We start from the raw sequence: 25,923 nt of genomic DNA, 5'->3' as shown, positions 1-25,923 counted from the left end.
ACCTGTTCCCCAATCCAAGAAGGAGATACACCTGTCACTGTGGACATGATTTCCAGCAATTTAATGATGTTGCCTTCCCTATGCCTTTAGCCTCTTCCCTTCTCCCTTTTGCCGGCATCTAGTAATGCAACAGAGGAGCCTTAAGTGAAAAGTGGGGCGGGGGGGGGGGGGAGCTTGACATCAAAGGAAGGGAGGGAGGGGTGGTGTGTGTGTGTTGGGGAGGGGAGGGGAGGAATTGTTGGTGAAGCTGAAATCTCTTGACAGTTTGTTTTGGACCAGATGGACAAGCCACAAGGGATGAGGGCTTTTGTCTGCACATGCAAGAGGTTGAGATGGGAACACTGCACTGTCACGAAATGAGATGATGATAAGGTTTCCTTGGGTGCACTGTGACATTCAGCTGTTCCCTGCTGTGGATTTAGGGTCATTGACCAATTATGGAGTTTTTACTTGATTCGTTGACTTTTTATTGATGAAGCTGTGTTGGCCTGTGTGCCTTAGAACAGGGGCTGTATCTGACTGGGAGAACATCTGCTTTGAATGCAAAAGATTCAGTCCCCAGCATCTCCAGGTAGGGCTGGAAGAGACTCCCTTTCCGAAACCCTAGAGAGTTACTGCCAGTCAGTGTAGATAGTGCTGAGCTAGATGGACTAAATATCTGACTCAGTGAAAGGCAGCTTTCAATGTATCTGTTTAATTCAGCCTCTGCTTTCAGAACCATGGGACTGGAATTTTGCTTTTTTAAAGAAAAATGAATTGCAGCAGCAGAGTGCACGTTCAATCCCCAGCAACTCCTATCTGAAACCCCTGGAGAGCCATTGCCGGTCAGTGCAGGCAGTACTAAGTGAGACGGACTGACTATAGAAGGCAGCTTTCTATATTCCAGAATAGCAATTTTGATGCAGTGTTTTTATGTTTGTTTACTGAACTTTCCTTTCAAGCACCTCCAGTGTTTTCTTCACATTGCTTGCTACCCACATAACAGTATCCTTGATGTGTTTAGAAGGGCACCTCACCTCCAAAAAAACTTTAGTTCAGGCACTGTGAGCCCCCAATTAAAGCAGTGGAAGGGCCCCCCATGCTGGCAAACAGTGCTGCTGCTGCTGTTGTGGCACACAGGTGATGTTCTGCCGAGTGGACTGATCACCGAATGTGCCCTGCAGAATGCATTTCTCATTAAGCAGATGTTTGACATGTGGGGTTGCTCTTTCCCATTTGGCATGATAATCCCAGTCTCATTTGCATGTTAATAGCAGCCGTAAGAAGAACAAGGAGGAAAATTAAACAAAACCATTTTGATGGGAACATATCTAATACTTCTATCTACAACATGGCTTTGTCTCTTCTTCAGGTCTCCCTGGACTTTGTGAAAAGTGGTGAATACACCTTGGAAAGGATGGGGGTCCCTTACGCAGCCAAAGCACACACTAGGACACCCTTTGATCCAGAGAACAAGAGAGTGAAAGGGATCTACTGAGATGGATGGACAAAGGACTGGACTATGACTAGACTATAAACAGGCTGGGGCAGGGGGCAAAAGCTGCAGGGTCTTGATGACTCAGCAAAATTCCACATTGCTTAGGACTCAAGGAAAACTAGAGGAGCTCTGCTGGACCAGATCAATGTGGTAGTGACCTCCACCAATTAATTGGTAGTGGCCAGTGAAATGCCTCAAGAAGAAGCTCTGTAGCAGATCATGACGATCATGTTCCTCCCCCCCCCCTCTCTACCCCATGCAGTGGAGGCTGGTCCATTAGGGCAAATGAGGCTCTGCCCCACCAACCCCACTGCCTTCAGCTAGCTCCTATAAGCCTTCTTTCCTACTTACAAGCCTGTCAGCTTCCTCCTCCTCCTTAGTCCCAGTGTTGCCCTTTGTAGAAGTCAGCTGGTAGGAGGATGGGGACAAAATTAGTTGGAATTAGTTGGCCCTGCCTGCCTCTCATTGGCTCTGTCTCCACCTATAGCTTGGGCGCCCTGTGTTTCCCGCTACCAGTTTCAATGAGGATCATCCTCTACTGCCCCTGTGATTTCTCTTCAGCACCCACTACTCCTGTCAATCTTACCATGAACTTCCTTTTCGGTTGAGATGCTGAACGCCTTCTGCTGGGACATATTGTGATTTCTATTGGCAACTGGACACAAATTGGTGCCCTACTGTCTTGATTTTAACACAACCACCCAGCCCCCGTCCTGTCCAAGAAATCAGAGTTGGGTCACTATATGGCTTTTAACAGTGCGATCCTAACCTTGCCTGCTCAGAAGTAAGTCCCACTGAATTCAGTGGCAGCTTGGGGATGCAGCCAAATTGATGAACTTTGCTTACAAATAAAAGTAGTTCTTGGGATGAAAGTAGCAGAATTTCTTAATGATCTGAGTACTTGTCACTGTCAGGTGGCATCTTAGAAGAGGCAAGTGGAATGCCCTGTCTAGAAGCCAGAGATAAATACGCTTTAGGAGCCAGTGTGGTGAAGTGGTTATAGAGTCTTGGACTAGGACCCAGGAGGCCAGGGTTCTAATCCTTACTTAAGGGTGAAACCTGGAGGGGAAGCTTGGGTCAAGTGCTCTCTCTTGGCTAATCCAACTCACAGGGTAATTATGGTGAGAAAATGGAGAGGAGGAGGAGGAGGAGGAGAACCCTGCATATAATTATGTTTAATTTTATTGAATATTGAAATGGAAGTTGGGAAAGCTAATGTATTTGGAGCAGCAATGGGAGGGAGGGAAAAAGAAGGAAAATGGGGGAAGTTAGCTTTTAAATTTCTATTAATTTGGTGACAATTCGTTAAAATTTATGGAAAATAAATAAAAATAATTGGCAAAAAGAAGAAGAACCCTGCAGGATCAGGCCAAAAGCCCATCTAGTCCAGCATCTTGTTCTTGCAGTGTCCAACCAGATGCCCATTATGGGAAGCCCACAAGCAGGGCCACTGGACTAAAAACATAAGAAAAGCCCTCCTGGATCAGGCCAACGGCCCAACTACTCCAACTTCCTGTTCTCACAGTGGCCAACCAGATGCCCCAGTGGGAATGAGCACAAGAACATTCTCTCCTGTGGTTTCCAGAAGCCGATGGAATAAGGCAAGCAGGGCTCTCAAGCAAACCATAGAACTAGAAGTGACAGGCCAACTGTAACACCACTTTTGCAGATGCAGTTTCTGGGACTAGTCTCCTGGTCTTCAAATGCACAAATAAACAATGATGATTAAATTCTTTGTGTTTCTTCCATAGACTGTGGGGTTTGTCCATCAAGGAGAAAAGAGTGCACATACACACTGCAGCAAGCTTGGTGTGATATTTGCAATTACGTTTATTTATAAATGTTGCAGGTTGAGCTGTAACTATTAATGGGTTTGTGGGTGAAAAACACACACAGATGGTCCATGTTCCTCCATCACATCAGCGCAGGTCCACAGACCAATCAGTCCTCAACACAGAGGGCATTAGGCTCATTTTCTGTGTTTTGACACTCCCACTCAAACCAAGTTTTGATTATTATTTTTAAAAGACTTCCTCTTTTGAGCTTTGGAGCAGAACTTGGGGTGGGTCAGAGGAACACCTGGTGGGATCTAGTTTGTAGGCAGAGCCAAAGGGGAGGCAGGCCGTGTTGTGTGCCTCAGAATGGGGCCATCCATGAAGATAACATCTCTGAGGCTCATTTTAGTTTGAGAAAAAGTCCCGTTGCTCACCCGCAGAGCTGCTATGATTGAAATCCAAGCTTACTGCTCTCTGTAGACTTGTTCTAACTTCTGAACAGAGCTTCACTCAACACCCCCCACACCCCAAAAAACCCTGGCTCTAGGTCTGCCTCCTGGGGTGGTAAAGAGATTCTGCTTTGCCCATTATCCCTTTATGAGGATTGCAGCTGTCTGCTTAAAAGCCCAACCTGCACTATACATTCCAAGCATTATTATCACAGCTTAACATTTCTGCACCCCCCCCCCCCAAAAAAAGAATCCTGGGAACTGTAGCTTGTCCAGGGTGTTGAGAGCTGTTAGAGTTACAGTTCCCAGAGTTCACTGTGAAGAGGGATTGATTGTTAAACCACTCTGGGAACTGTAGCCCTGTTAGGAGAATGGGGATGGGGTGTGTGTCTCCTAACAGTTCTCTGTACCCTTAATGAATTATTGGGGGGAAATAATATTTTGGGGAAGTTTAAAGTGGTATCATAGTGCTTTAAATGTAAGGTGTGGATGAGGCCTAAGTTAGGTCCAGCTCTCACTTTAAAGGCACCTTGTTGAGTTTAACAAGAGTGGGGGACACCGGGGGACGGACAAGGTTGGGCTCGCAGCTTGACTCTGGTTCTGGTAGTATCTCTGTGATCTTTGGTACAGGTTGCCTCTCCCATTCACCCTGGAGAGAGAAGCAGTTTATTAATTATTCATCATCATCATCATCATCATCATCATCCTTTTACATAGGTACATCTCACGGTAAGTCACAGTAACTTACAAATACACTACTAAGAAATATTTTGAATAACAGTTCAAATCAGCAACAATGAACAAGAGGTTTAAAAATGATAACAGACTGAATGTTTAGCCTGAAAAAGAGGAAACAGAAAGGAGATACAATAGCCACCTTCAAATATATCTGAAGGGCTATCACGTGGAGGATTGACCAAGCTTGTTTTCTCCTGCTCTGGAAGGTAGGGCCCAAACCAATGGCTTCAAGTTACAACAAAAGAGATTTGGACTAAGCATCAGGAATAACTTTCTGACCTCATTGAATGTTTTTAAACAGAGGTTGGATGGATGCTTAAGTTGAGATTTCTGCATTGCATGAGGTTAGACTAGAGGACCCTTGGGGTCACTTCCAACTCTATGATTCTGATTCTGTGAATGCCTAAGACACAGACTTCATCCTGCTGGAAAAGCTTGTCCAGACAAAAACTGTGGGAATGTTCAAGGTGGCAGGAGAGGATATATTGTTTATTAATATCCTTCCTAACTTGCACTAGCAAGTTCCTTTACTTAGCAGAGTGCATTCCCCTTTACACAGCAGAATACTAGTTGCAAACTCGTGTGAGTTTCTTAAGACAATACGCAATTCAATCTGGCTTGTCCAGATTAAAATGTGTTCTAATATTTTCCTGGTAAGACCCCTTAAATCCCTCCTAAGAGAATAAAGACACCACAGTCTTATTCATAAGCAATAAAAATAAAGTTTACTCATGACCAGGCAGAGCACAGTGTGATCCCTGAAGGCAGGCTTAAGGCTTAAAGTTACAAGCATATACAAACAGGTTTACCCCATATGTGGGTTGACCTAATGGCTGCAGTTAGCAGTCCGGGAAGTTCGCAGGATGAAAGGAAGATGGAAAAGAGAGAGAGTGGCAGCATGCCTTTGTCTTTTTACCAGGTCTGGAAAGGTCACACCCACCCACTAGTCACATGCAAGGAAGGATGCTCCAGGCCAGGAGGAACAGGAAGTTTCAACTGACTGGACCAAACATTCCCTTGCATGTCCACTCTAGGAAAAAAAGGAATGTTGTACTTGACTGCTCTCAATGGATTACACCCCACAAAGACATCTTCATTCATTTCTGGAAAGAGCCAACAGGGTGTATCTGTGGTATCACAAGATGAATGCTGTTCTACAGAACAGGAGCAGCCACACTGAAAGACCTGCTCCAAGTTGCTGAAAAGAAGTAGTTCTGATATTTTAGGAACTTTGAGGAGAAACTCGCCTGGGGAAATAAGTGACCTTGCTGGGTATCTAAAAGCTGGGTATCTTGAAAGGATTTAGCCATGTCAGTTGCCTTTAGCTGCTGTTTAGTGTCAACTCTAATTGCAGGCAAACTCCCCTCCCTCCCATGGGGCTAGGGCTAGATAAATGTTGCCCACCAATACAGTTTAGAACATAAGAAGTGCCTCCTGGATCAGGCCAATGGCTCATCTAGTCCAGCATCCCATTCTTACAGTGGCCAACTAGATGCCCACAAGCATAACCTGAGCACAGCAGCAAGCCTCCCTATTTATGGTTCCCTAAAACTGGCATTCAGAAGTAGACTACCCCTGTTCATGGAAGTTCTGCTATCACAGTAGACCTCCATATGGCAAGCCCTGCTCCCTCAAGCTAGCATCCTGTTCTTACAGTGGCCAACCAGATGCCTGTGGGAAACCCATAAACAGGCTGTGAGCACAAGAGCCCTCTCCCCTCCTCTGTTTCCTGCAACTGGTACTCAGCTTCCATTGCTGCCTCAGGAGGCAGAGCTTAGTCACCATGGCTTGTAGCCATCAATAGCCTTCACTATTAATTTGTATAAACTTCTTATACAAGCCATCTAGGTTGGTGGCCATCACTGCCTCCCTGTGGGAGTGAGTTCCATAGTTTAACTATGCGCTGTGTGAAGAAGTCATTCCCTCACCTCTGTCCTGATAAGATAGCTGCTTTCAAAGGCATTTCTTAACTTGCAGTCCTTTAAGTGTTTGATGGCAAGGAATGAACTTTCTGCACAATCAGGGCCATGTGCTTGACCTCTCAACTCTAAGCCTTTTGTTCATCATCCCACTTCTTTGGGAACTAGATGCCAAAAAAACGAGGGATGAATAGCAGAACAGCTCCAAAACTCTGGAGTGAGTTCAACCATCCAATGCCAAACTCAGGGAAAGAGGCTTAGAGCAGCCCAATTTTCTTTAGGTATGGTCTTCTCACAGTGCGACAGATTCCTGATTCCATTCCAGAATGCAAATCTGGTCTTATCATTCAGCAGAGTGAGGCAGTTGCCTCAAGAGGCATGTGCAGGAAGCAGTGGCAAGCCGATGGTTTGACCTGCACCCTCTAAACCAGCCTGCTGTCCTCAGGTGCAATAGAGTCACCAGCACTGAAGTTAAGATTCAACAGGGTTCTGCATGTGGAATTGGGTGGGGGTCCCCTCTTGCCCCCAGAGACCACATGGATTCCAGGCATCAGCAGATGTGGAGTTCTGGGTCATCCCTAATAGGCCTTGCCTTGGTGGATCACACAAAAGTTTCCCTGGCCTTGCACTGTCCTCCACATCCAAGAACTTCCCCTTCATAAAGTGGACTCAATCCTTCTATTTATGACTTAAACAGTTTGGGTGATTACTTTTAAAGTCCAACTACAGAAGCAAAGGTCTTCAGTGGTGAAGGCTGCTCATCACATGTCCCTCCTGGCCAAGATTATTCATTGTCACTTTCTATGAGACCTATCTTTGGGCTGAAAGAGTCTAAAATAGACAGTCAAAAAGGCACAAGACATTTTTTTCCTTGGGATGCCCTGAGAGCTGGGGTGTGTGTGTGTGTGTGTATGTGAGTTTGGTGCTTTATATTCAAGGTCACTGAGAAATACCCATGAATTTTTGCACTTCTGATATGAAAAGCATAAATCTGTTGCTCCAGAGGAGTCTCCAGTTGTGCTAGCTGTAGACCTTCATGCACAGGCAACACGCTCTGGCCATTCAGGTTTGCATTACTACAGTACTTAGAAACGTACCTGTGCCTTTGGATGGGCAATGCAATGGGGCAAAAATTAGACAGTTGCGAATAAAGATATGCGTGCAATGCAGAACAGGGCAAAATAATACTTGGCAGGGAGGAGGGGAACTTGTTCCACTTGTCTTCATCATGAAAAAAAGAATGCAATGGGTTGTATCCAATGCTAGCCCTACTCAAAGTAGACCTATTGAAATTAATGGCCAAGACCAACTTGACCAACATTAGTTGTGGGCTGCATTCAAACAATGCTTTATTCCATTTCCCCGATGTTGCCCAAACTATTGATTTGCACATTATATTTGCGCTTTCAAATAATGTAAAAGCCACTTCCTGAAATCTGGCAGAATACAGCAGAAGATAAGCTACCATTTCCATGTTATTTGATTCCAGGGGAAAAAAAATCCATTTGCAACCCCCTTAACCCAGAAAATTGTGGGAGTAAAGTGATTAAATTTTAAGCAATTATACCATATTACAATTCCATCCTGCTGTTTGCAAGGGGGAGATGTTGGGGAACAGAAGCTCACATGTGCAGAAGGGGTGGGGAGTACTGGCGTTGTCCAATGATGTTCACCTATATGTCACGACACACCCAGTGGTGTGAATGACATTCAGCATGACATGCGTTGCAGGGGTTTGGGCTAGATAAAAAAAGCCACTGTGGTAAAAAAAGCCACATCTCCGTAATGCCACAAGTACTGCCACATGAAAGGAATATTAGAACAGGACAGAAATGCTGGTTTTACAATTGGGAAAACTGATGCAATGTGCCCAGGATCTGAATAAACCTGTGGAGTAGACCCATTAATTCCAATAGTTCACTTAGATATTAGCCCTTATGTTCGTTGACAGAGAAACCCAGCACAGACCAAGGAATTGATAAAACACCTTTGATTTCTCTGTCCACTTCCCCCAGCTTCCCCCAAAGTTCTTCATTGCTATACATACCGGGAAAAGCACGGCTGAGGATTTATTACAATGCATAGAAATCGGGGCAAAGTCATACAGGGACTTCAGGACATCTCTGTTGAAAGAATTCCAAGGGACAGAAGCAAATTGCTCTGTGACAGAGGTCTCTGGGCATGTGCAGACATCCTCATCGTTAAACCTGCCAGAAGGAGAAAACTCTTGTCTCAGGAAGGGAAGAGAAAAAGGTACAGATGAAGGCAGCGCCACAGCTCAGTAGTACAGCACCTGCTTTGTATGCAGAAGGTTCCAGGTTCAATACCTAGAATCTGCAGGTGGAGCTGGGAAAAGACTCCCTGTCTAAAATCCCCAAAAGCCACTGCCAGTCAGAGCGGACAAAACTGAGTTAGATGGACCAAGGATCTGATTCAGTATAAAGCAGCTTTCTATGTTCCTATTAAACTCAGTCCTTCCTTCAGAATTCTGGGGACCAGAATCTTGCTTTATTTTAAGGGGCAGGGTGATAGTTCAGTAGAGCAGAGCAACTACTTTGCATACAAGAGGTTCCATCCCCAATGGTATCTACAGGAAGGACTGTGAGTGTCCCCTGTATGTTAAATTAGGCTTTAAATAACCCTAATTAAACTTTAGCCCTGTCCCACAAATTGATTCTGGGGCTGGATTCAAGCTGGGTTGGGTTTTCTCTGGATCAGCCCAGTTTGGGTCAAGGTGGCCCTAAGGTAAAGGTAAAGGGACCCCTGACCATTAGGTCCAGTCGTGTCCGACTCTGGGGTTGCAGCGCTTATCTCGCGTTACTGGCCGAAGGAGCTGGTGTACAACTTCCGAGTCATGTGGCCAGCATGACTAAGCCACTTCTGGTGAACCAGAGCAGCACACGGAAACACTGTTTACCTTCCCGCCGGACCGGTACATATTTATCTACTTGCACTTTGACATGCTTTCGTACTGCTAGGTGGGCATGAGCTGGGACCGAGCAACGGGAGCTCACCCCATCACCGGGATTCCAACCGCCAACCTTCTGATCAGCAAGCCCTAGGCTCTGTGGTTTAACCCACAGCGCCACACTCTGGCCCTACCAGAGACCATTCTGGTGGATCCTCCAGCAAGCCAGTTTGTTCCTCAGTTAATGATCTCACATTAGGGCAATTGCAATGCATTACCTGTTTACTAGATTAAAAAAGCGATGAAGGTAGCCCAAATCTATGGCACTCTTACACAGCTCCAACTCTGTCTGGGGGTAGTAGTGGATGTAGTTCACACACATCTCTTCCATAATGCCAAAACCGCCCTGTAGGTTGCAGAAATTGAGAAGAAGATGTGAATGGAGAGACCCAGCTCTGTTGACTCCTCCCATGAGGGAGGCCTGTCCCATTGCGCACCAAACCCAAACTCCCACATTCCATAGTCTTTCCTTCATTCCATGCCCTTGGTGGCCAAGGCTCAGATCCTATATCCACTCATTTGGGAGTAAACCCCATTCAATCCAACAGGATTTCCTTCTAAGTAGACATGGTCTCACTTGCATTACACCCTCACCCAGTTTCAGAAGGAGGCCAAAAATCATAGTGTTCCATGTTACAAAACGCAACATTAAAAAGTTACGCGATCAAGCAATCCACATTCTGCAAAAGGGTTCTATAAACTATGCAGATTAGGAGTGGGAATTTGTACTACTGTTTATTTTGAATATTTCATTCTGGTTTTGCATGTCATATGCAGTGTTAGACAGAAAACGAAAGCAGCACCCCTTTGGCTTCTGGGTTTTTGCATATCTTCACAAGTGGCACAAATCCATACTGTATCCTAGAACTTATCCAGGGATGCTCACCACAGTTGCCTTAGTCCTGTCTTCAGTGTTATACATGCAGGTGGTTCTGAGAACATCACCCTGTTGGTAGAAAAACACATATTTGAAACTGGATCGGGAGCAGGGAGCTTTTCAGCTTGAGGGCTGCATTCTCTAATGGGCAACTTTTTGGAGGTCACATGGCTGTGATGAGTGGGGACAGAGGTGAAAGTGGGCAGGTCAATGGATATGAATTTTACCCATGTGCAGTACGTTAGTTTCCACACACACACACACACACACACACACTCCTTTCTCAATCCTCCTTCCAGGCAAGCAAGAGGCATTATCAGAGTTCAAGGACATATTTACAGTCATGCAAAAACACTCAATGAGGGTGTGAAGCTGTTGAGGGGTGTGGCTGGTGAGAGTTGCAGGGGTCAGACAGAAAGGACTGGAGAGCTGCATTTGGCCCCCAGGCTCGGGGTTCTGCAGTCCTATAGTAAATGGACATAAGTGAGAGCAGGATGCTGGGCTAGAAGGGCCTTTTTTGCCTGATCCAGCTGGGCTCCTCTTATGTCCTTATCTCTTCCAGCTAAATCACACTTCCCTGTCTCCTATTCTCACAGGGTTTCTGTGCATATTTTCCTCTCCATCCCTTTTTGTCTTATATCTGTTCAATTTGTCGTGTTTGGATAGCTGAGTGCCCCAGCCAAAAAGGCAGTCTATGTCGAGAGAAAACCCTGGAAATAAACAGAAAAGCGCCAGAGAGCTGGTGTCTGCATCACCTGCCCTCACTTCCTCTTGGGACGCTAATGCTTTTCAACAGAGTTCCTTCTGGGCAGAATAACCAGCTGGGCCTGTGCATCTGTGACACTAGGGCTCTGCAGCAAGAGAAAAGGTGGCAGGGATCCACGCCATGCCATCTGGTGCCTCCACTCATGTAATGTTCAAGAATCCCTGCCTGAAACCCCAGAGAGCTGCTGCCAGTCAGTGCAGATGACACTGAGATAGATGGGCCAATCAATATGAAAGAGACTCAGTAAAAGTATTTAAATACAAGACAAGCAACAAGCAATATAAAATAGCAAAATTGCAGCAAAATTGCAAATCACACTCAGTATGAATTTATGAGAAGCACATGAAGTGTTAGGGGAGGGGCAGTTCCTCTGATTAGGAGACATGTCGTGCTCTTTCTGGGGTAGTTTGTCCACCTTTGCTCCCCACCCTGCACTTAGCTCTCACCTACGGCTCTTAGAAGCTGTCGGCATATGACAGCAGCCACACCTCAGGAACAGCTTCAACTGGCCTGCTAAACCAGGTGAGGGGAGCCGATAGGTCACAAACTCCTGGTGAGTTAGGGACTTTCCCTGCATGTGAAGACAGGCACCAGCAGATTAAGCAGATGAGACCAATAGTAGGCCCAGTGGTCAAGAATGCACTGTAGAGGGAAGTGATGGGCAGATGGGGCTTCCCAACCTGGGAAGGGACCCCATGTAGGAGAGAAGGAAAACTCTGATCCTAAACCTCCACTGCCTTGTGGGATATCTTCAGGAGAAGAAAAGGCTAAGAAGTAAACTCTACACAAATACAGAATGGAGTCTTGAAGATGGTTGGATAATTGGATAATGCCTTGCATGACTCCTTCCGGCAACTCCTGTAGCCAAGCTGGTGCCAAACATATTGCTCTGCTTTCCTTTGGACCACACCAGCGAGGCTGAGAGGGTGGTCTTGTTGTGTGGGCAGCCCAGGACCTCCATTCACACTGCCCAGGCTTTGAACCCCAGGGGAGTAACTTCTGTGCTGCTAACACAGTGGTTTGACTTCACCCCTGGAGGTGCACTCCATTGTCTCCTGAGACGGACCCGATGCCAGCAACAACTCATGCTCTCGCAACAACAGAGGTTCCTAGCATTCCATCTCTTGCTTGGAAGCCTGGTCAAATCTCTCCTCCCCCCCCACCCCCACCCCCCCACCCCGCTCAAATCCCTTGCCTAGAGGCAAGCCCGTCTACAACCAAGCACTCAGTCAGAGCAGCTGTTGTCACATCCCAAAGGACTGACCCAAAGGGAAACTCTTTTGGTGTGCGTATGCCCTTTGGAGTTTACCCCATCACTCAGAGGATTATCCTCATCCATATCCCTAGGACTGATGGGTATTATTAATGAATAATAAGGTGGCAGAGTGCCCCCCCCCAAAAAAAAACTCCTACAAGGATTAAAGAAAACATCATTTAGACATGTGCTTACCGGGAAAACAGTCACAATTTTCTTTAACATGCGGATCTCCTAAAATAAAGCGGGAGACAGGAGTAGAGAGATGTACAGGTAAATAGAAGGTAATTGAGGTGGAAGGGAAATGTGATGAAAGGCTTTGAGGGTGAGAGATATTGCTTGGCAGGGTAGAGAACCTCCGTCCCTTAACTGCAGGGCACCCTAGGCTTATTTTAATATGCATTGGAATCATAGAATCATTGTAGAGTTGGCGGGGGACCCAATGCGCCATCTAGCCCAACCCCTGCAAGGCACGAATCACAGCTGAATATTACATAATCTGTATATTATGACTATCAAAGCTGTACCTGGAAGTGAGGGCTGTAGTGCTTGTCGATGTTGACAATTTCCTCTTCTCTCCCTTCTCTCGACAACACCGTCTCCACGCTCCTCCCTGTTAGGTGGGTGTGAAGTTGGGAAGCAAAGATGTGGATCCCAGAAGGTGGCAGTGCCTGGCAAGACAGGTCGCACAAATATTTGTGGTCCAGCGGATTGAATCGCAAATGGCGAATGCTTTCAAGTGGAAGGGAAGGTGGCTACTCAGTTATCAGAAATCAATGTGGAACAGCAAAAAAAGGGCTAATTGCAAGTTGTCTCGTGGAGTGGTTTCACTACACGATATCTAGGACTGGCATTGTTTCCCCCCTGGTTTGGAGAAAGGTCACAATTCTGGGGAAGGGAAATAGTTCAGTGGTGGAGCATCTGCTTTGCATGCAGAAGGTCCCAAGTTCAACCCATAATGGCATTGCCAAGTAGAGCTGAGGGAGGCCTCTGCCTGAAACCCTGGAGACCTGCTGTGGGCCAGTGTAGATGGACTGTTAGCCTGACTTCATACAAGATCAACTTCCTTTGTTCCTATTTAATTCAGCCCTTTATTCAGAACCATGAGGACTAGAATCATGCTTTATTTGTTGGTGCAGGGCCACAGCTGAGTCGTAGAGCAGGTGCTTTGTGAGAAGAAGATCCCAGGTCTGGGGTTGCCCCCTGCCTGAAACCCCACAGAGCTGCTGCCACTGTGCTTAGTCACTAATGAGCTCGGTGGACCATTGGTCTGACTCAGCAGAAGGCAGCTAGCTCCCTGTGTGCTTCATTGGCTATGCTTGCCTAAGGTAAACATACTCACCAGCAGTGGTGGAGCGTTCCCTGCCTGCACCATGGGGGCAAGGCCATGGGTGGGGCCAGCTGCCAGAGCAACCCCTCCCCACTGCTTCAGAGCGAGGCACACTCCCAGCGCCCTGCAAGTCCAATGTCACGTTGCAAGACTCTTTAAAAAAAATGGCACTGGGCTCAGAGGCGTAGGAAGGTCAGGTGGTACCTGGTCACCCCCCCACACACACACACATTGAGGTTTTTTGTTTTTTTGCCTGCAAAAATGGTTTTACGTTATTTCATATTTTCTTACAAAGGAATGTGGATTTTGGGCCTCTGATAACAAGTAGGTGACTATGTGTTTTGGCTTGTGCTATTTTACTTATATTTATTGTTTATTTATTTAATAAAATTTATTTAAAAACAAAACAAAACCCTGCAAAGTGGTTTACCAAAAAAACAAAAACAAAAAAAAAACAAAAAAACCCCACCACAGCAGTAAAATCAAGATAAATTAACAATCCTACTTTAAAACATGCAAAAGCTAAAATATTAAGATTAAAATTACTTCAACTTCCTAAGCATCTAGGTATGCTTGCCTAAAGAAGAATGCTGTTAGCAGGTGCCGGAAAAGAGTCTAGCAAAGGCACATGCTTTGTTGCAATAGGCGGGGAGTTCCAAAGTGCAGGTGCTGTCACAGTAAACAATGCAGTCCAGATATTATGTGGAACCTGTAGTAGTGCCTGAAACTACTGGAGGGAAGGTTCTATTTATTGTGATGTCACCATGCTCTGTATTATCTTATCTACTCGGCCTAGTCTCATTTTCTTCACACAGACTGACTTTCCAGGATCCAGGAAGCTCTGCTCCACTGAATTGAAATTTCAGCCTTCACAACTTAGGAAAACGGCCAAGTAAACAGCTATTTTCTTGGAGGAGAGTCAAGATATTAACTGATATGCATGAAATTTCATATACGGTACTCCCTAGTGTAGTAAGATAAAATCTTTGGAGCAGGCATTTTTTTTTTTTAAAAATGTTTTTTTTATGAACCGCCCTAGTAGTAATTGATAATTTGTCACCTCCCTCCATGATGGTACCTGGGGCGGACCGCCCCGCCCCGCCCCCCTTTTCTATGCCCCTGACTGGGCTCATGGGGTGCAGCGAGCAGGAATGCTCCCTGGCCCCTGCAAGCCTAGTGATGCTTTTGAGAGCAGCTCTGCTTACACGGAGAGTGCCCGTAATCTGTTGCATCTTTCTCCTGACGCCCTCCAGCTTTTGGGGTGGGATGGTGGCTGAAAAGGATGCCATAGGCATGCGCCCTGGCCCCTATGAGCAGCGCCATAGCAAAAGCAGCACTGGGCTTGCAAGGACCAGGGTGTGTGCCTGTTGTGTCCTTCTCAATCACCCTCCAGTTGGAAAGTGCTGAGAAGGAGGCGACAGCTCAAGGTGGAGCAGGGCGCCTTGATGCCACCCCCCCCCCCAAAAAAAAACAACTGTACCCAGGTGACAGCTCTCTCACACACACCCTGCTACACCCCTGCTCACCAGCTGAGTGCATTTATCAGTGCAGTAGCCAGTCAGGTGGAAGTGTCTTTCGCCTGGTGGAATGGCCATCACCGGTGTGTAGACCAAGCCAAGCTCCATGATCCCTGCATTGTAAGGCCGGAGAGAGGCTGTGTAATACAAGCGGATCCCTGAGGAATCACGGCGACCTGTCAAAGTTTGAAAAGAAGAAGAAGCCCATCTTAACAAGAGTTGCAGAACAGCCTTCAGTGTTGGGTGTAGAACTAGGCTGTCTCCATGATCATCTTCATAGGTACAGGCAGCAAATCTTGGAAATGAATTAAGCCTTACAGGGCACGATCTGATGATTCTACCCTTGCTATGGAGCCCACACATCACATTGTTAAACTGTGGAACTCACTCCCACAACAGACAGTGAGGACCATCAGCTTGGATGGCTTTAAAAGAGGAATAGACAAATGCATGGAAGAAGAGAAGACTATCAATGCTTGCTAGCTACAAAGGCTGTGCTCTGCCTCCACCGCTGAAGGCAGTGTGCTGCTGAATACCAGTTGCCAGAAATTGCAGGAAGGGAGGGTAATGTTGAGCTCAGCTCCTGCTCACTGGCTTCCCATTGGGGGGTTTTGTGCGGCCTCTGAGCTAATAGGGCTTAGATGCATCCCCTTTGGCCTGATCCAGCAGAACTATTCCCATGCTCTTATGTTCTTATGGATATATTTTAAAATATATATGGATCTGGGATTAGGTTTGTTGTGTGTGGGGGAATACCCTGAATGTTTTGGTTGTGGTTGCTTTAAAAATGTTATTATTTAATAATCTCTGGCTTCCTTCAGTGAGTAGGATGTTGCAGTCCTGCCTTTCAAAAATATAGATGAGTTTTAGATTTTTCTCTGCTTTGTTTTTAATGTTATGGGCTATGTATTTATTGTGGGTATTTTTTTATTGTTTTGTAAAAAAAAAGAAAAGTCACTAATATGTTGTAAAATACTACTACTACTACTACTATTACTCCAAACTCCATACCTACTAACTTTAAGAACACCTTATAAACAAACCTGCTTCTTTCATAACTCAGGGGTTATGAGCTGTACATGCACTATAGTGGGTGATGTAAGATCTTTTTCTGCCTGGGGCCGTAATTAGCAGCCGGCCCAAGTAGAATCTGCTGTCTTGGGCCCCTCTGAATTTGCTTGAAATGTCATGGCTGTTTAATGGCCCCTCTGGGCACCTGACATACTGCAAACTGCATATTAGATGGAGAAGGATGGTGAGGGAAAGGCTTTCAGAACTTGCAACCCTATGATACATCATGCCCCCCTCATCAGCCCCCTCTGACCTCATCTTGACTCCAAATGTTCTGCTCATTGTGTCTGTGCTCCTTCTGAACCAGCAGGAGATCCATGACTGCAGCTTATTCTTTTCTCATAGCAGGACTGATGATGGAAGAAGCATCAGAAGAACATCTTGCTGGCCAGTCTTGGGGCTGGGCTGTTCTCATGCCCAGTAGGTGCCCCCATCAAAATGAGCCCACTTCATACTCACCAACATCATCTCTGCCATCCTCTCTGCTAAGCCAGATGTGAAGAGCATTCTAAAAAGATGTTTATCTCCCCCACAGTTGAAGGAGAAAATGAGAAGAGCCTGGCTGCTGCACCAGGTCAAAGGGAGAAGCATCTAGTTTAGCATCCTGTTCTCACAGAAGCATAGAATTGGAAGGGACCCTGATGATCATCTAATCCAACCCCTGGCAATGCAGGAATAGGCAGCTGTCCCTTATGGGTATTGAACCTGTGACCTTGGTGTTATCAGAACCACACTCCAACCAACTGGGCTATCCAGCAGTAGTCAGACAACAAGATGCTCCAATGGGACCTCAAGCAGGACCTGAGTGCAAGAGAAATACTCTCACCACTTGCAATTCTCAGTAACTCATTTTCAGAGGTTTTTGACTCTCGAGATCAGACCCAAACTGGCCCGTTTCCCAATCCCCATGTTAAAGCCATAAAGGAAGATAATCTGATTTTGGCCAGGACATCCATCTCCTTTTATGTCCCTGTCTCCAAACTGGGCACAACAGATGGTTAAGAATAAATGAAGGAGGTTTTGGTTCAACAGAAAGAACCAAACCCCATTATTTATAGATGAGTTGCTTCCCAACACCATGCGACTGTTGAGCAGCACAGATGCTGGGGCTTTCTAAAAATACTCAGAGGAAGTCAAGGAGCAGGCAACTTTGTGTTTATGGAAATGCAACCACTTTGCATTTTCTTATCCCTCTCCCCACACCTCCCTGAAGCCAGCTTGCTGTCACAAAATGTGGTAGAAGCCGGAGAGGCTGCCCCTTCGCTCATTATTTTGAGAGGCACCTTTTCATTCTCAGCCTTGTAAGCTCAGCCAAGCAGCTAAATGGCATTTGGGGGAGGGTGGGGAGGAAACAGCAGCCACAAGGTCTCTTTTCGCAGGTTTGAGGGATGCATAAGCAGCCTGCCCCACCCCACCCTCCAGTCAAGGAATGATCTAATCAAACTCCCTGCAATGCAAGAATCACAGTGAAATAACACCTAACAGATGGCAATCCAACCTCTGTTTAAGAACATCCAAGGAAAGAGAGTCCACCACCCTCTGAGTGTGAGGGAGTCCATCGCACTGTTGAACAGATATTACCACCAGAAAGTTCCTGTCATTTGAATTCATTGTTTCAGGTTGTGGCCTCCAGAGGAGGAAAAAACACCTTCCATGTGACAATCCTTTAGATTAGGCATCCCCAAACTCGGCCCTCCACCGGTTTTTTGGGGACTACAACTCCCATCATCCCTAGCTAACAGGACCAGTGGTGAGGGATGATGGGAATTTTAGTCCCAAAACAGCGGAAGGGCTGAGTTTGGGGGTGCTTGCTTTAGATATTTGAAGATGGCTATCATATCTCCTCTCAATCTCCTCTTTTCCAGGCTAAACATGCCCAGCTCCCTCAACTGTTCCCCATAGGGCTTGGTTTCCAGACCCTTTATCGTTTTGATTGCCCTCCTCCGCAAGTGTTCCAGCATCTTTCTTAAATTGTGGCACCTAGAACTGGACATAATACTCCAAGTGGGGTCTGGCCAAGCCAGAATAGAGTGGCACCATTACTTCACTTGATCCAGACACTACTGTTGATGCAGCCTAGGATGGCATTCACTTTTTTGCTGCTGCATCATGCTGCTGAATCATGTGAAGTTTGTGGTCTGTTGAGACCACTAGATGCTTTTCACATGTACTTCTGTGAAGCCAAGGGTCCCCTATCCTCATTCCAGACCCTTGATAACATTGCTTATTATTTATTTAATAAATTTTAAAAACAACAACAATTCAACCCTTCATCGGACAATCACAGGGTGGTATTCATGATGTTTCAAATGTAAGTCACTTGGAGATGTTTTAGATAACAAGTGACTAATAAGTCTTAACACCACCACCAAAGTTTTGTTTACCTTTGAGTTGCAGTGGATTGTGGTAATGGATTTCCAGCCGCATAAACTTGGAAGAACCAGGGCCCCCAAATGCAAGCCCTGCATCCTCTGGGTAGTAAAAGGCCTATAAGAAGGACAAGGGAGGGAGAGTTAACCAGATGGATGGTCATCGTCATCATGCTCCCCCACCCCAATATTGCAATTCTGATGCTGACCCCCCAAGAAGGGAGTATCAGGCAGAGCTCACGACTTTTGGAAACCTGCAGTGCAGAAAGGGAAAGCCCTAGCCCAGAGTTTTCCAAACGTTTCAACATGGCGACACTGTTTTTAGAAATGCATCATTTTGCGACACAGTAATTCAGTTTCCCTAGCAAACAGGAGGTTAAACTTTCCAGCCCCCAGGAGGAGCGTGGGGAGCATTCATGCGGCATACCTACACATTGCAGCTGACACATTACATTTTGGGAAGCTCTGCCCTAGTAGCCCCCAATGATCTCTTTCCAGGATGTCTGAAGGTGTCTGTTGTTGCTGCTGCCTATCAGGCAGAGTGAAAGGTCATCCCACAATACGTGGGCAATAGTGGAAGGGGGTCACTGGAAAGCTGCACGAATTCATTTCCATTAACTGATGGAAAACAGTTCAAAGAGAATGGAATGGGAAGAAACTTTTGCCCCAGCCCTGTATTGGGCAGCTATCGCGATCTGACACACCTGTGCACCCATCGCCCAGGCGGCAAGCACGTGCCGGCAGTAGTTCAGGCGTTCTGGCTTCATCTTGGAGTCGCAGGGCCCATTGTAGTGTGGGAAGGTGTTGAAATTGGCAGCACACTGGAAGACCTCCATGTGGTGGACAATAGCTTCATTCCCCTCTGTGATGACTGGTTCATACTGCAAAGAGAATCAGTGTGGTGTGGTGGTTAGAATGTTGGTCTAGGATTTGGGAGAGACCAGGGTTCAAATCCCTCCATTGGCCATGAAGCTCACTTGGTCACCTTGGAAGCCAGTCTCTGCCTTTCAGCCTATCCTACCTCACAGAGCTGTTGGGGTTAAATGAGGAGGGTGAGAAAGCCATGTATGCCACTGATCATCCTCAGTGCTGTCTTTAGATCTAGGATTTCGGAGACAATGGATGTAGTATTTGAAAAGAACAAAATGCAACAAAACAGTCACCATATATTTAAAGTGCTATGATAAACAGCCATGGCTCACCACAAAGGATTCTGGGAGCTGTAGTTTGTTAAGGGGCTGAGAGTTATTAGGAGACACCCTATGTCTCTCTTAGAGCTAAAATTTCAAAAGCTCCCTGTGAAGAGGGATTGCTGTTTAAAACTCACACTTCCGTTTTTTCCCTCTTCTTTCCCTAACCACCTTGTGGGGGCCGGGGTTGCTATATGGACAGCTGTGACTTTGAGATCTGCTGAGTCATGGCTTTCCTTCCCCCCTCCCCTTCCTACCTCTTTTGTAACCTGCAAGGTGACAGGGTCTGACTAACAGCTCTCCATAGCTGATGACTAAGGAATTCTGCAGGAATTGCCCTCTAGGCTGATTGACTTTTCCCCTCATTAGCTCGATTCTCAGATTTCGCTCTCATCCTGTTGGGAGGCTGGGGGTGGGGGGGTGGGGGACAGTTCTGCAGCTCCTACAAACCCTCCCGTAGCAGAACGTGTAACAGTGCTGATAGGAAGGAGAGACTGGAAATATAAAAAGTAGAGATAGAATTCTTTGGGCCTACCCTCCTCCTAATTAGAACTGTGCACTGGATTCAGACAAAGCCAGGCCACTTCGGGGTGGAGATCTGGACTGAGCTGGGGATCTGAGCTTACACCGAGTCAGCCCTGGATCTGACCCTCAGAGCTGCTACCCAGGGCATACTCTTACCACTGGTCTCTTCCACAAGTGCTTTTGTCAGGCTAGGATATGCAATTGAGCTGTGAAGATGTCTCTTGCTTTTCTGCATGGATGAAGGTTTGGAGGCATATGCAGAAACCTCTGGCTTGCACAGATGGAATCACTGAGAGCTTGCCTCTACAAAGAAATGAGCCCCAACCATTGCCCCCCCCATTGCCTCCAGCAGCATAGTGACAAATTCCTTCAAGATAGTCACAGCCACCACCACCCATCACAACCATGCCCCCTTCTAAGATTATGCAACCTTCTAAGATTTCAGAATAATCCATACACTAATGATAATTAGAAATGCATTGCAACAATCAATGGAGATCTGTGTGTGTTGCCTTTTGACTGGATGTACTATTTTCTGTGCAGGTACAACACAGGCAAATAATTTGGAGTGCTCCAATATACAGCATTCTTAAGTGGGGTTTTCCTTAAAGTTCCATCACACGTAACAGAACTTGTACACTCCTCAAATCATCTTTCAAGTACTCCTAAGTGTTTAGCTTTGGAGTGTACAGAACAACTCCTCAAGGTTCTTCCCATGCACTTTCTTCAGAGGGCACCTAGGAGCCCATAGTTTGTGGCTGACTCAACCTTCCTTCATTCTGATGGTCTCCAATTGATGCAAAGGGTGAGAAAATTCCTTCTCAGTGGCTAAAAGGTTCTCCTTTGGGTGGTGCTGGAGACAGGGACCCTGCTGCAGAAATAGTAATGGGTCTTTGACACACACAAACACACACACACACACACACACACACACCCCTGTCCTCCTACACCACTATTCACCTGTGACTCCACCCACCACTGGCTCCAGGAGTTTGCCACTGAGAAAAAATGGCACCCCTCTTTCACGACCCCTGTTGTAGATATTAAAAAGGTAAAAGAATAATTTCTTGGATTGGAGGGGAATGAAAGAAAAGGAGTCAAAGTCTATGAAGTTGGGAGAAAGATGCTGTACTTTCTCCCACCCACCATGATGATGTGATGCTTTGGGAAGTCCTCTGGGAGCTCCTGGATGAAGCACCAGTAAGTTGTCTCCTGGCTGGGGATCTCCACATCAACAGCTCTTATTTCCATGGTCTTCAGGTCACCAGGCAGGGATGGGATCCTGATGATGGGTTTCAATAGCTGGACACGTTGCAGACCTTTCCAGAGGAGGGCAGAGACATTGATGGCTTGGAGGGAGGGGACCGGTTTCTCCAGGATCCCATAGATAAGATGTACAGTGCCATCCTGGAAGGAAAGACAGAAGGCACATCCATCAGGAAGCACCAGAGCTGAGCAGCAGAGCAACTGCCCTTGGGAACTGGTTCAGAAGCTCCAGCTGGTGCAGAATGCTGCAGCTAGACCACTGATGGAGGCATTTGGTCAACAACATGTGACTCCATTGTTAAAACAGCAGTGCTGGCTGCCCATCTACTACAGAGCCAGGTTGAAGATTCTTGTATGAATTTATAAAGCCCTGAGCAGCTTAGATCTAGGGTACCTCAGGGACCTCCTGAACAAGGAGCTAACTCCCAGGAGCCATGGGGGCTTCTGCCTCCACTATAAAATATTTAAGGGGGCCAGCCCCCACAAAATTAATAGGCATTCCCATTCAAATGATGTGTGTGCACTGCATCATGTGATCAGTTATGGGGGTGGGGCTTATCTGGGCCCCCACAATATTTTATTCAAGTTGGCACCCTGTCCTGAAGACTTTAATCTTTGAGATCATCTGCAGGACATTGTTGGTTGTTCCCTAGATTGGCATGAAGCATTTGACAACAATGAGAAACTGAGCATTTAGTGTCATCAGCCCAGTCTCTACTAACAACAATTCAGTAGGCATCTTCTGTGCTAAACTTTTAAATGGTTGCTGAAAACATTTCTATTCCGCCAGACCTATCCATGCAGTTAAGAACACACCCTTCCACAATAGTTCATTGATGTCCATTTTAACTTTTTTGTTTTTATTATATGGTTTTATGGTTTCGTTGCTGCAACTCCTTCGACATATTTTTATGGCATGTATATAACTTTTTAGAAAATAAATAAAAATAAATAAATTTTCAGAAGATGCTTACAGAGCAGATTATAGCTGTCTCAAGTGGTATATTTGCATGTTTGGCATCAGCCTAGGTTGAAAAAATGACATGCAATTGGGAAAAATTACAACTTTTTGAACTGATGTGCAGCTTTCCCTTGGTGCTTAATATTGTGGGAGGACTGTTTTCTTCTCAACAGTACTGAGCAGCTATTCTAATGGTGCTAAATAAATCTTAAGCCCACCGCAGGAGGCAAAGAGGTTTTTTTTTTTACCTCAATGAGATAGTCCTTGGGGTCACATGTGCTGAAAGCCCTTTTAAAGAGCAGGGAGAGGCCCTCAGCCGTTTGATGGGCACTGATAAGCCTGTAGTTCTGCTGAGGATCCATGTGGAGTCGCTCGTCCTGATCGCTCCAGGCATCCTGCAGGTAAGGGGAGAACATCCCACAACAGATCATATATGACAGACAGTTGTGCCAAAATCTGTCCTCCAGATTCTTAAGAGTTTTCTCTTGCTTTGAAAGAGGCTTCAGCTTTTCTACCTTGTCCTCCAGTCATTCTTAAGATTTCTTTAGAACAGGGTTGTGCTTTAGTGTAGGCTGGTACGGCTGGTACCCCTGCCATGGACTGACTGGACGCAGAGGAATGGTGGGAGGACCAAGGAAAGAAGGCTCAGAGCCCTGGGAGTGGTGGTGGAAAATGATGAGTGGTCAGAGGGAGAAGAGGGAAAAGATAGAGAAGAGGAGGTGTCAGAAGTTGAAGAGGTAACATGATGTAGTGAGCTGGCAGAGTCTGTAGCAGAGAGAAGTCCAGAATCAGAGGCAGAAGCTGAAGCAGGTGAGTAGAAATAGGGAAGCCAAGAGGCAGAGAGGAGTCAGGCTGGTGAAAAGTCATGGGTTCCCCCCCCCCACTGCTGTAACAAGCTACCCACCTGACTCCCAGAACCAGAAGAGATATAAAATGGGCAGAGTAAAGACAGGCTGCACATAGGCACAGTCTCTGATTGCTTGGAATAAGCTCTGGAGAAGAGGAGCCATAGACGGCTGTGGGGAGGCAGGGACCTGGAATAAGATGTACAGGGAATGAGCTTTGTGCTCATTAGACCTGACAGCCAAGTCTATAAAGAACATGGGTTTTGCTAGTAAAGCGTTAATGCCAACTTTGAACTGTGTGATTTACTGACAGGCTTGCTCTGTGACATACTCTAGGGCTGGTAGGGTGCTGCCCCAGCAACCTGCCCTCACCTAGCTCCCACATGCCTGCCATCTGACTTACAACCAATCAGGGTGTGATTCTTCCTGTCTGGGACCACCTACTACCTTCTGTGCTACCAGTGGAGGCATCATGTGACTCTGCCAGTCATTGGCTCTGCCCAAATGGGCTCCAGCCACCAATGGATTCAGCCAACTCCTGAACTGAATCAGGCCAATTCAATAGGATCCTGGCACACGTTAAGAAGACCACCCCAGATCATACTTGGTCAGGCTGTCCAGAGTGATCTGAGGCTTTCAGGTGCTGACATTGGTCAGGAAGGAGATCACAGCAAAAACAGACCCTCTGCTCCCCAGCTGGTGAGTGGATTCAATCCTGCAGGCTGCAGGCTGCATCTTTGCAAGCACCTTCACCACAGGGGTTTTGAGCTTTTGGCATCACTGTAAGAATGGGGTGTGTGCCTATTCTTTCCTGTAAATCTTTCTCCAGCTTTCTACTACCTCCCTGGCTTTCTGTGCTTCCTGATCTGAAAAAGCCCTATGAGGGAGGAGTTTCCTCTATGTATTTGGCAAGATTTATAAAAAGCCTAATAAAAATAAATAATATCTAAGCAGTCAACATAAAAGGGTATAAAGTATTCACTGAAAAAAGAACAATGGAATCATAGAATTGTACAATTGGAAGGCACCTCAAGGATCATGCTGCAATGCAGGAACTACAGCTAAAGAATCCCTGACAGATGGCCATCTGACCTCTGCTTAAAATCCTCCAATGAAGGGAGTCCATCACCTTCCAGTAGCCATAAGGACAGGTTTTTAAAGCAAGGAGGAGTAACAAAATTCCCAACATATAGCGAAAACAGATTTTCAAAACAGATGTGCATGATAAAAGTACATGTTTGAGGAGGATTGCTTAAACAAAAAGTGCTTAGCAGGCATGGAAAACCAAACGATGAATGCTCTTTTCTGAAACATCTTCCTTGGAGATTCAGCTGAAGCGTGGAAAGCCAGAGAGACTGCAGAATGCAGACCGCAGGTGAGACAGAATGGAAGAAAATACACTCACAGTCATCGCTTACTTTATGTTGGAATAATGTAAGCATGGTAAAAACCCAGAACTCCCCACCTTGCAGATTTCACTGAAGTTTTCTCTCCCACAGTGCAATTTTTTGAATACAAGCGACCTGCTCATTAACCGATAGTGGAGAAAGGTCAATGAACCCAAGATACTACGCTCACAACAAAAGAAATATGAACACGAGAAAACATCTTTTATCAAGTCAGACTGCTTGTCCATCTAGCTCAATATTGCTCAGACGGACCAGCAGCAGCTGTCTGAGGTTTCAGGCTCCGGGGTCTTTCTCTCCTAGCCGTACCTGGAGATGCCATTGGGGATTGAACCGGGGACATTCTGCATGCAGAGCCGATGGTGGACCACTGAGCTATTTCATCTAAAAATGAAAGTAAGATCCCAGTCCTCATGTAACTGTATAGGTTGAGTTAAATGAGAACATGGGAAGACGTCTTATACCAAGTCAAACCACTGGTCCATCTAACTCAGTATTGTCTACACTTGATTGGCAGTGGCTCTCCAGGGTTTTCGGCAGGGGTATTTTTGGGACTGAACCTTCTGCATTCAGAGAAAGTGCTTCCCTTGATCCCCTAACCCAGACTCATGTTAAACCTCATTTCCCAAAGCAGAAGGAAAAAGTCTTCATGGTCCCAAGCCCAAATGCAGGACGAAGCCTAGCAACAGACTTACTGCGAAATAGGACTGGCGTCCATCACTCCAGAGGACAGCCAGATCAGCGTTCTGAAAGCCTCCTCGGTCAGACATGCCGAAAAGGATCCCATATTTGAGCTCCTTGACCAGGATCTGGAAATGCACCTCCTGCAGGGGGTAGCTGATGTTCCATGAGAGCTCCAGGAGGCCTTGAGGGTCCAGGGACACCCTGTAGAGGAAGCCACTCTCCCTCGGATCTGTGCCTTGCAGAGCAACCACCAAGATGACCAGGAAGATGGCCACTCCTGTGAAATACATGGAGGCCACTTCCCGGAGCTTGAGAGTCAGGCAGGAGGGTCTCGGCTTCTGCTTCATCCTTGCGGTTTGCATCCTCAAATAGAAAAGAAGTGATTGGGTCATTTCGATTTATAGGCTGGCCCTCCTAGGCAAATAGGGTAAGTAATTCCCACTTAATTGCATTTAGTGGTTGGGAAATTGGATTGTGGCATTGACCCCCTCCTTGTGTCCACCACCCCTCCTCCTTTCCTGGGCCAAAGGCTTTG

General features: G+C 46.3%; 2 protein-coding genes across 4 annotated transcripts in view; one reads left to right on the top strand and one right to left on the bottom strand.

Moving 5' to 3' along the window:
- SARDH (sarcosine dehydrogenase) overlaps positions 1 to 2,719 on the top strand; it is a 43,298-nt gene extending 40,579 nt beyond the window's left edge. For all 3 annotated transcript variants that reach the window (XM_033137311.1, XM_033137309.1, XM_033137310.1), the window contains one exon: positions 1,352 to 2,719. In XM_033137311.1, coding sequence (XP_032993202.1) covers positions 1,352 to 1,380 — 29 coding nt within the window. In that variant the 3' untranslated portion in view covers positions 1,381 to 2,719. The remainder of the gene's footprint in view (positions 1 to 1,351) is intronic.
- A 1,353-nt stretch (positions 2,720 to 4,072) lies between these two features.
- DBH (dopamine beta-hydroxylase) lies at positions 4,073 to 25,838 on the bottom strand. The gene is made up of 12 exons (XM_033137936.1): positions 25,400 to 25,838; positions 22,702 to 22,848; positions 21,373 to 21,633; positions 19,216 to 19,392; positions 18,527 to 18,629; positions 15,081 to 15,247; positions 12,752 to 12,895; positions 12,420 to 12,458; positions 10,213 to 10,272; positions 9,545 to 9,672; positions 8,406 to 8,565; positions 4,073 to 4,350 (listed from the first exon to the last, which is right to left on the bottom strand). The coding sequence occupies exons 1-12, from the start codon at positions 25,778 to 25,780 to the stop codon at positions 4,216 to 4,218; spliced, it is 1,902 nt and encodes a 633-aa protein (XP_032993827.1). The 5' UTR covers positions 25,781 to 25,838; the 3' UTR covers positions 4,073 to 4,215.
- Between the last annotated feature and the right edge of the window lie 85 nt (positions 25,839 to 25,923).

Source organism: Lacerta agilis, chromosome Z (assembly GCF_009819535.1).
Source record: "Lacerta agilis isolate rLacAgi1 chromosome Z, rLacAgi1.pri, whole genome shotgun sequence".
Taxonomy (NCBI): Eukaryota; Metazoa; Chordata; class Lepidosauria; order Squamata; family Lacertidae; genus Lacerta; species Lacerta agilis.
This window is presented reverse-complemented; position numbering and strand designations above follow the sequence as displayed.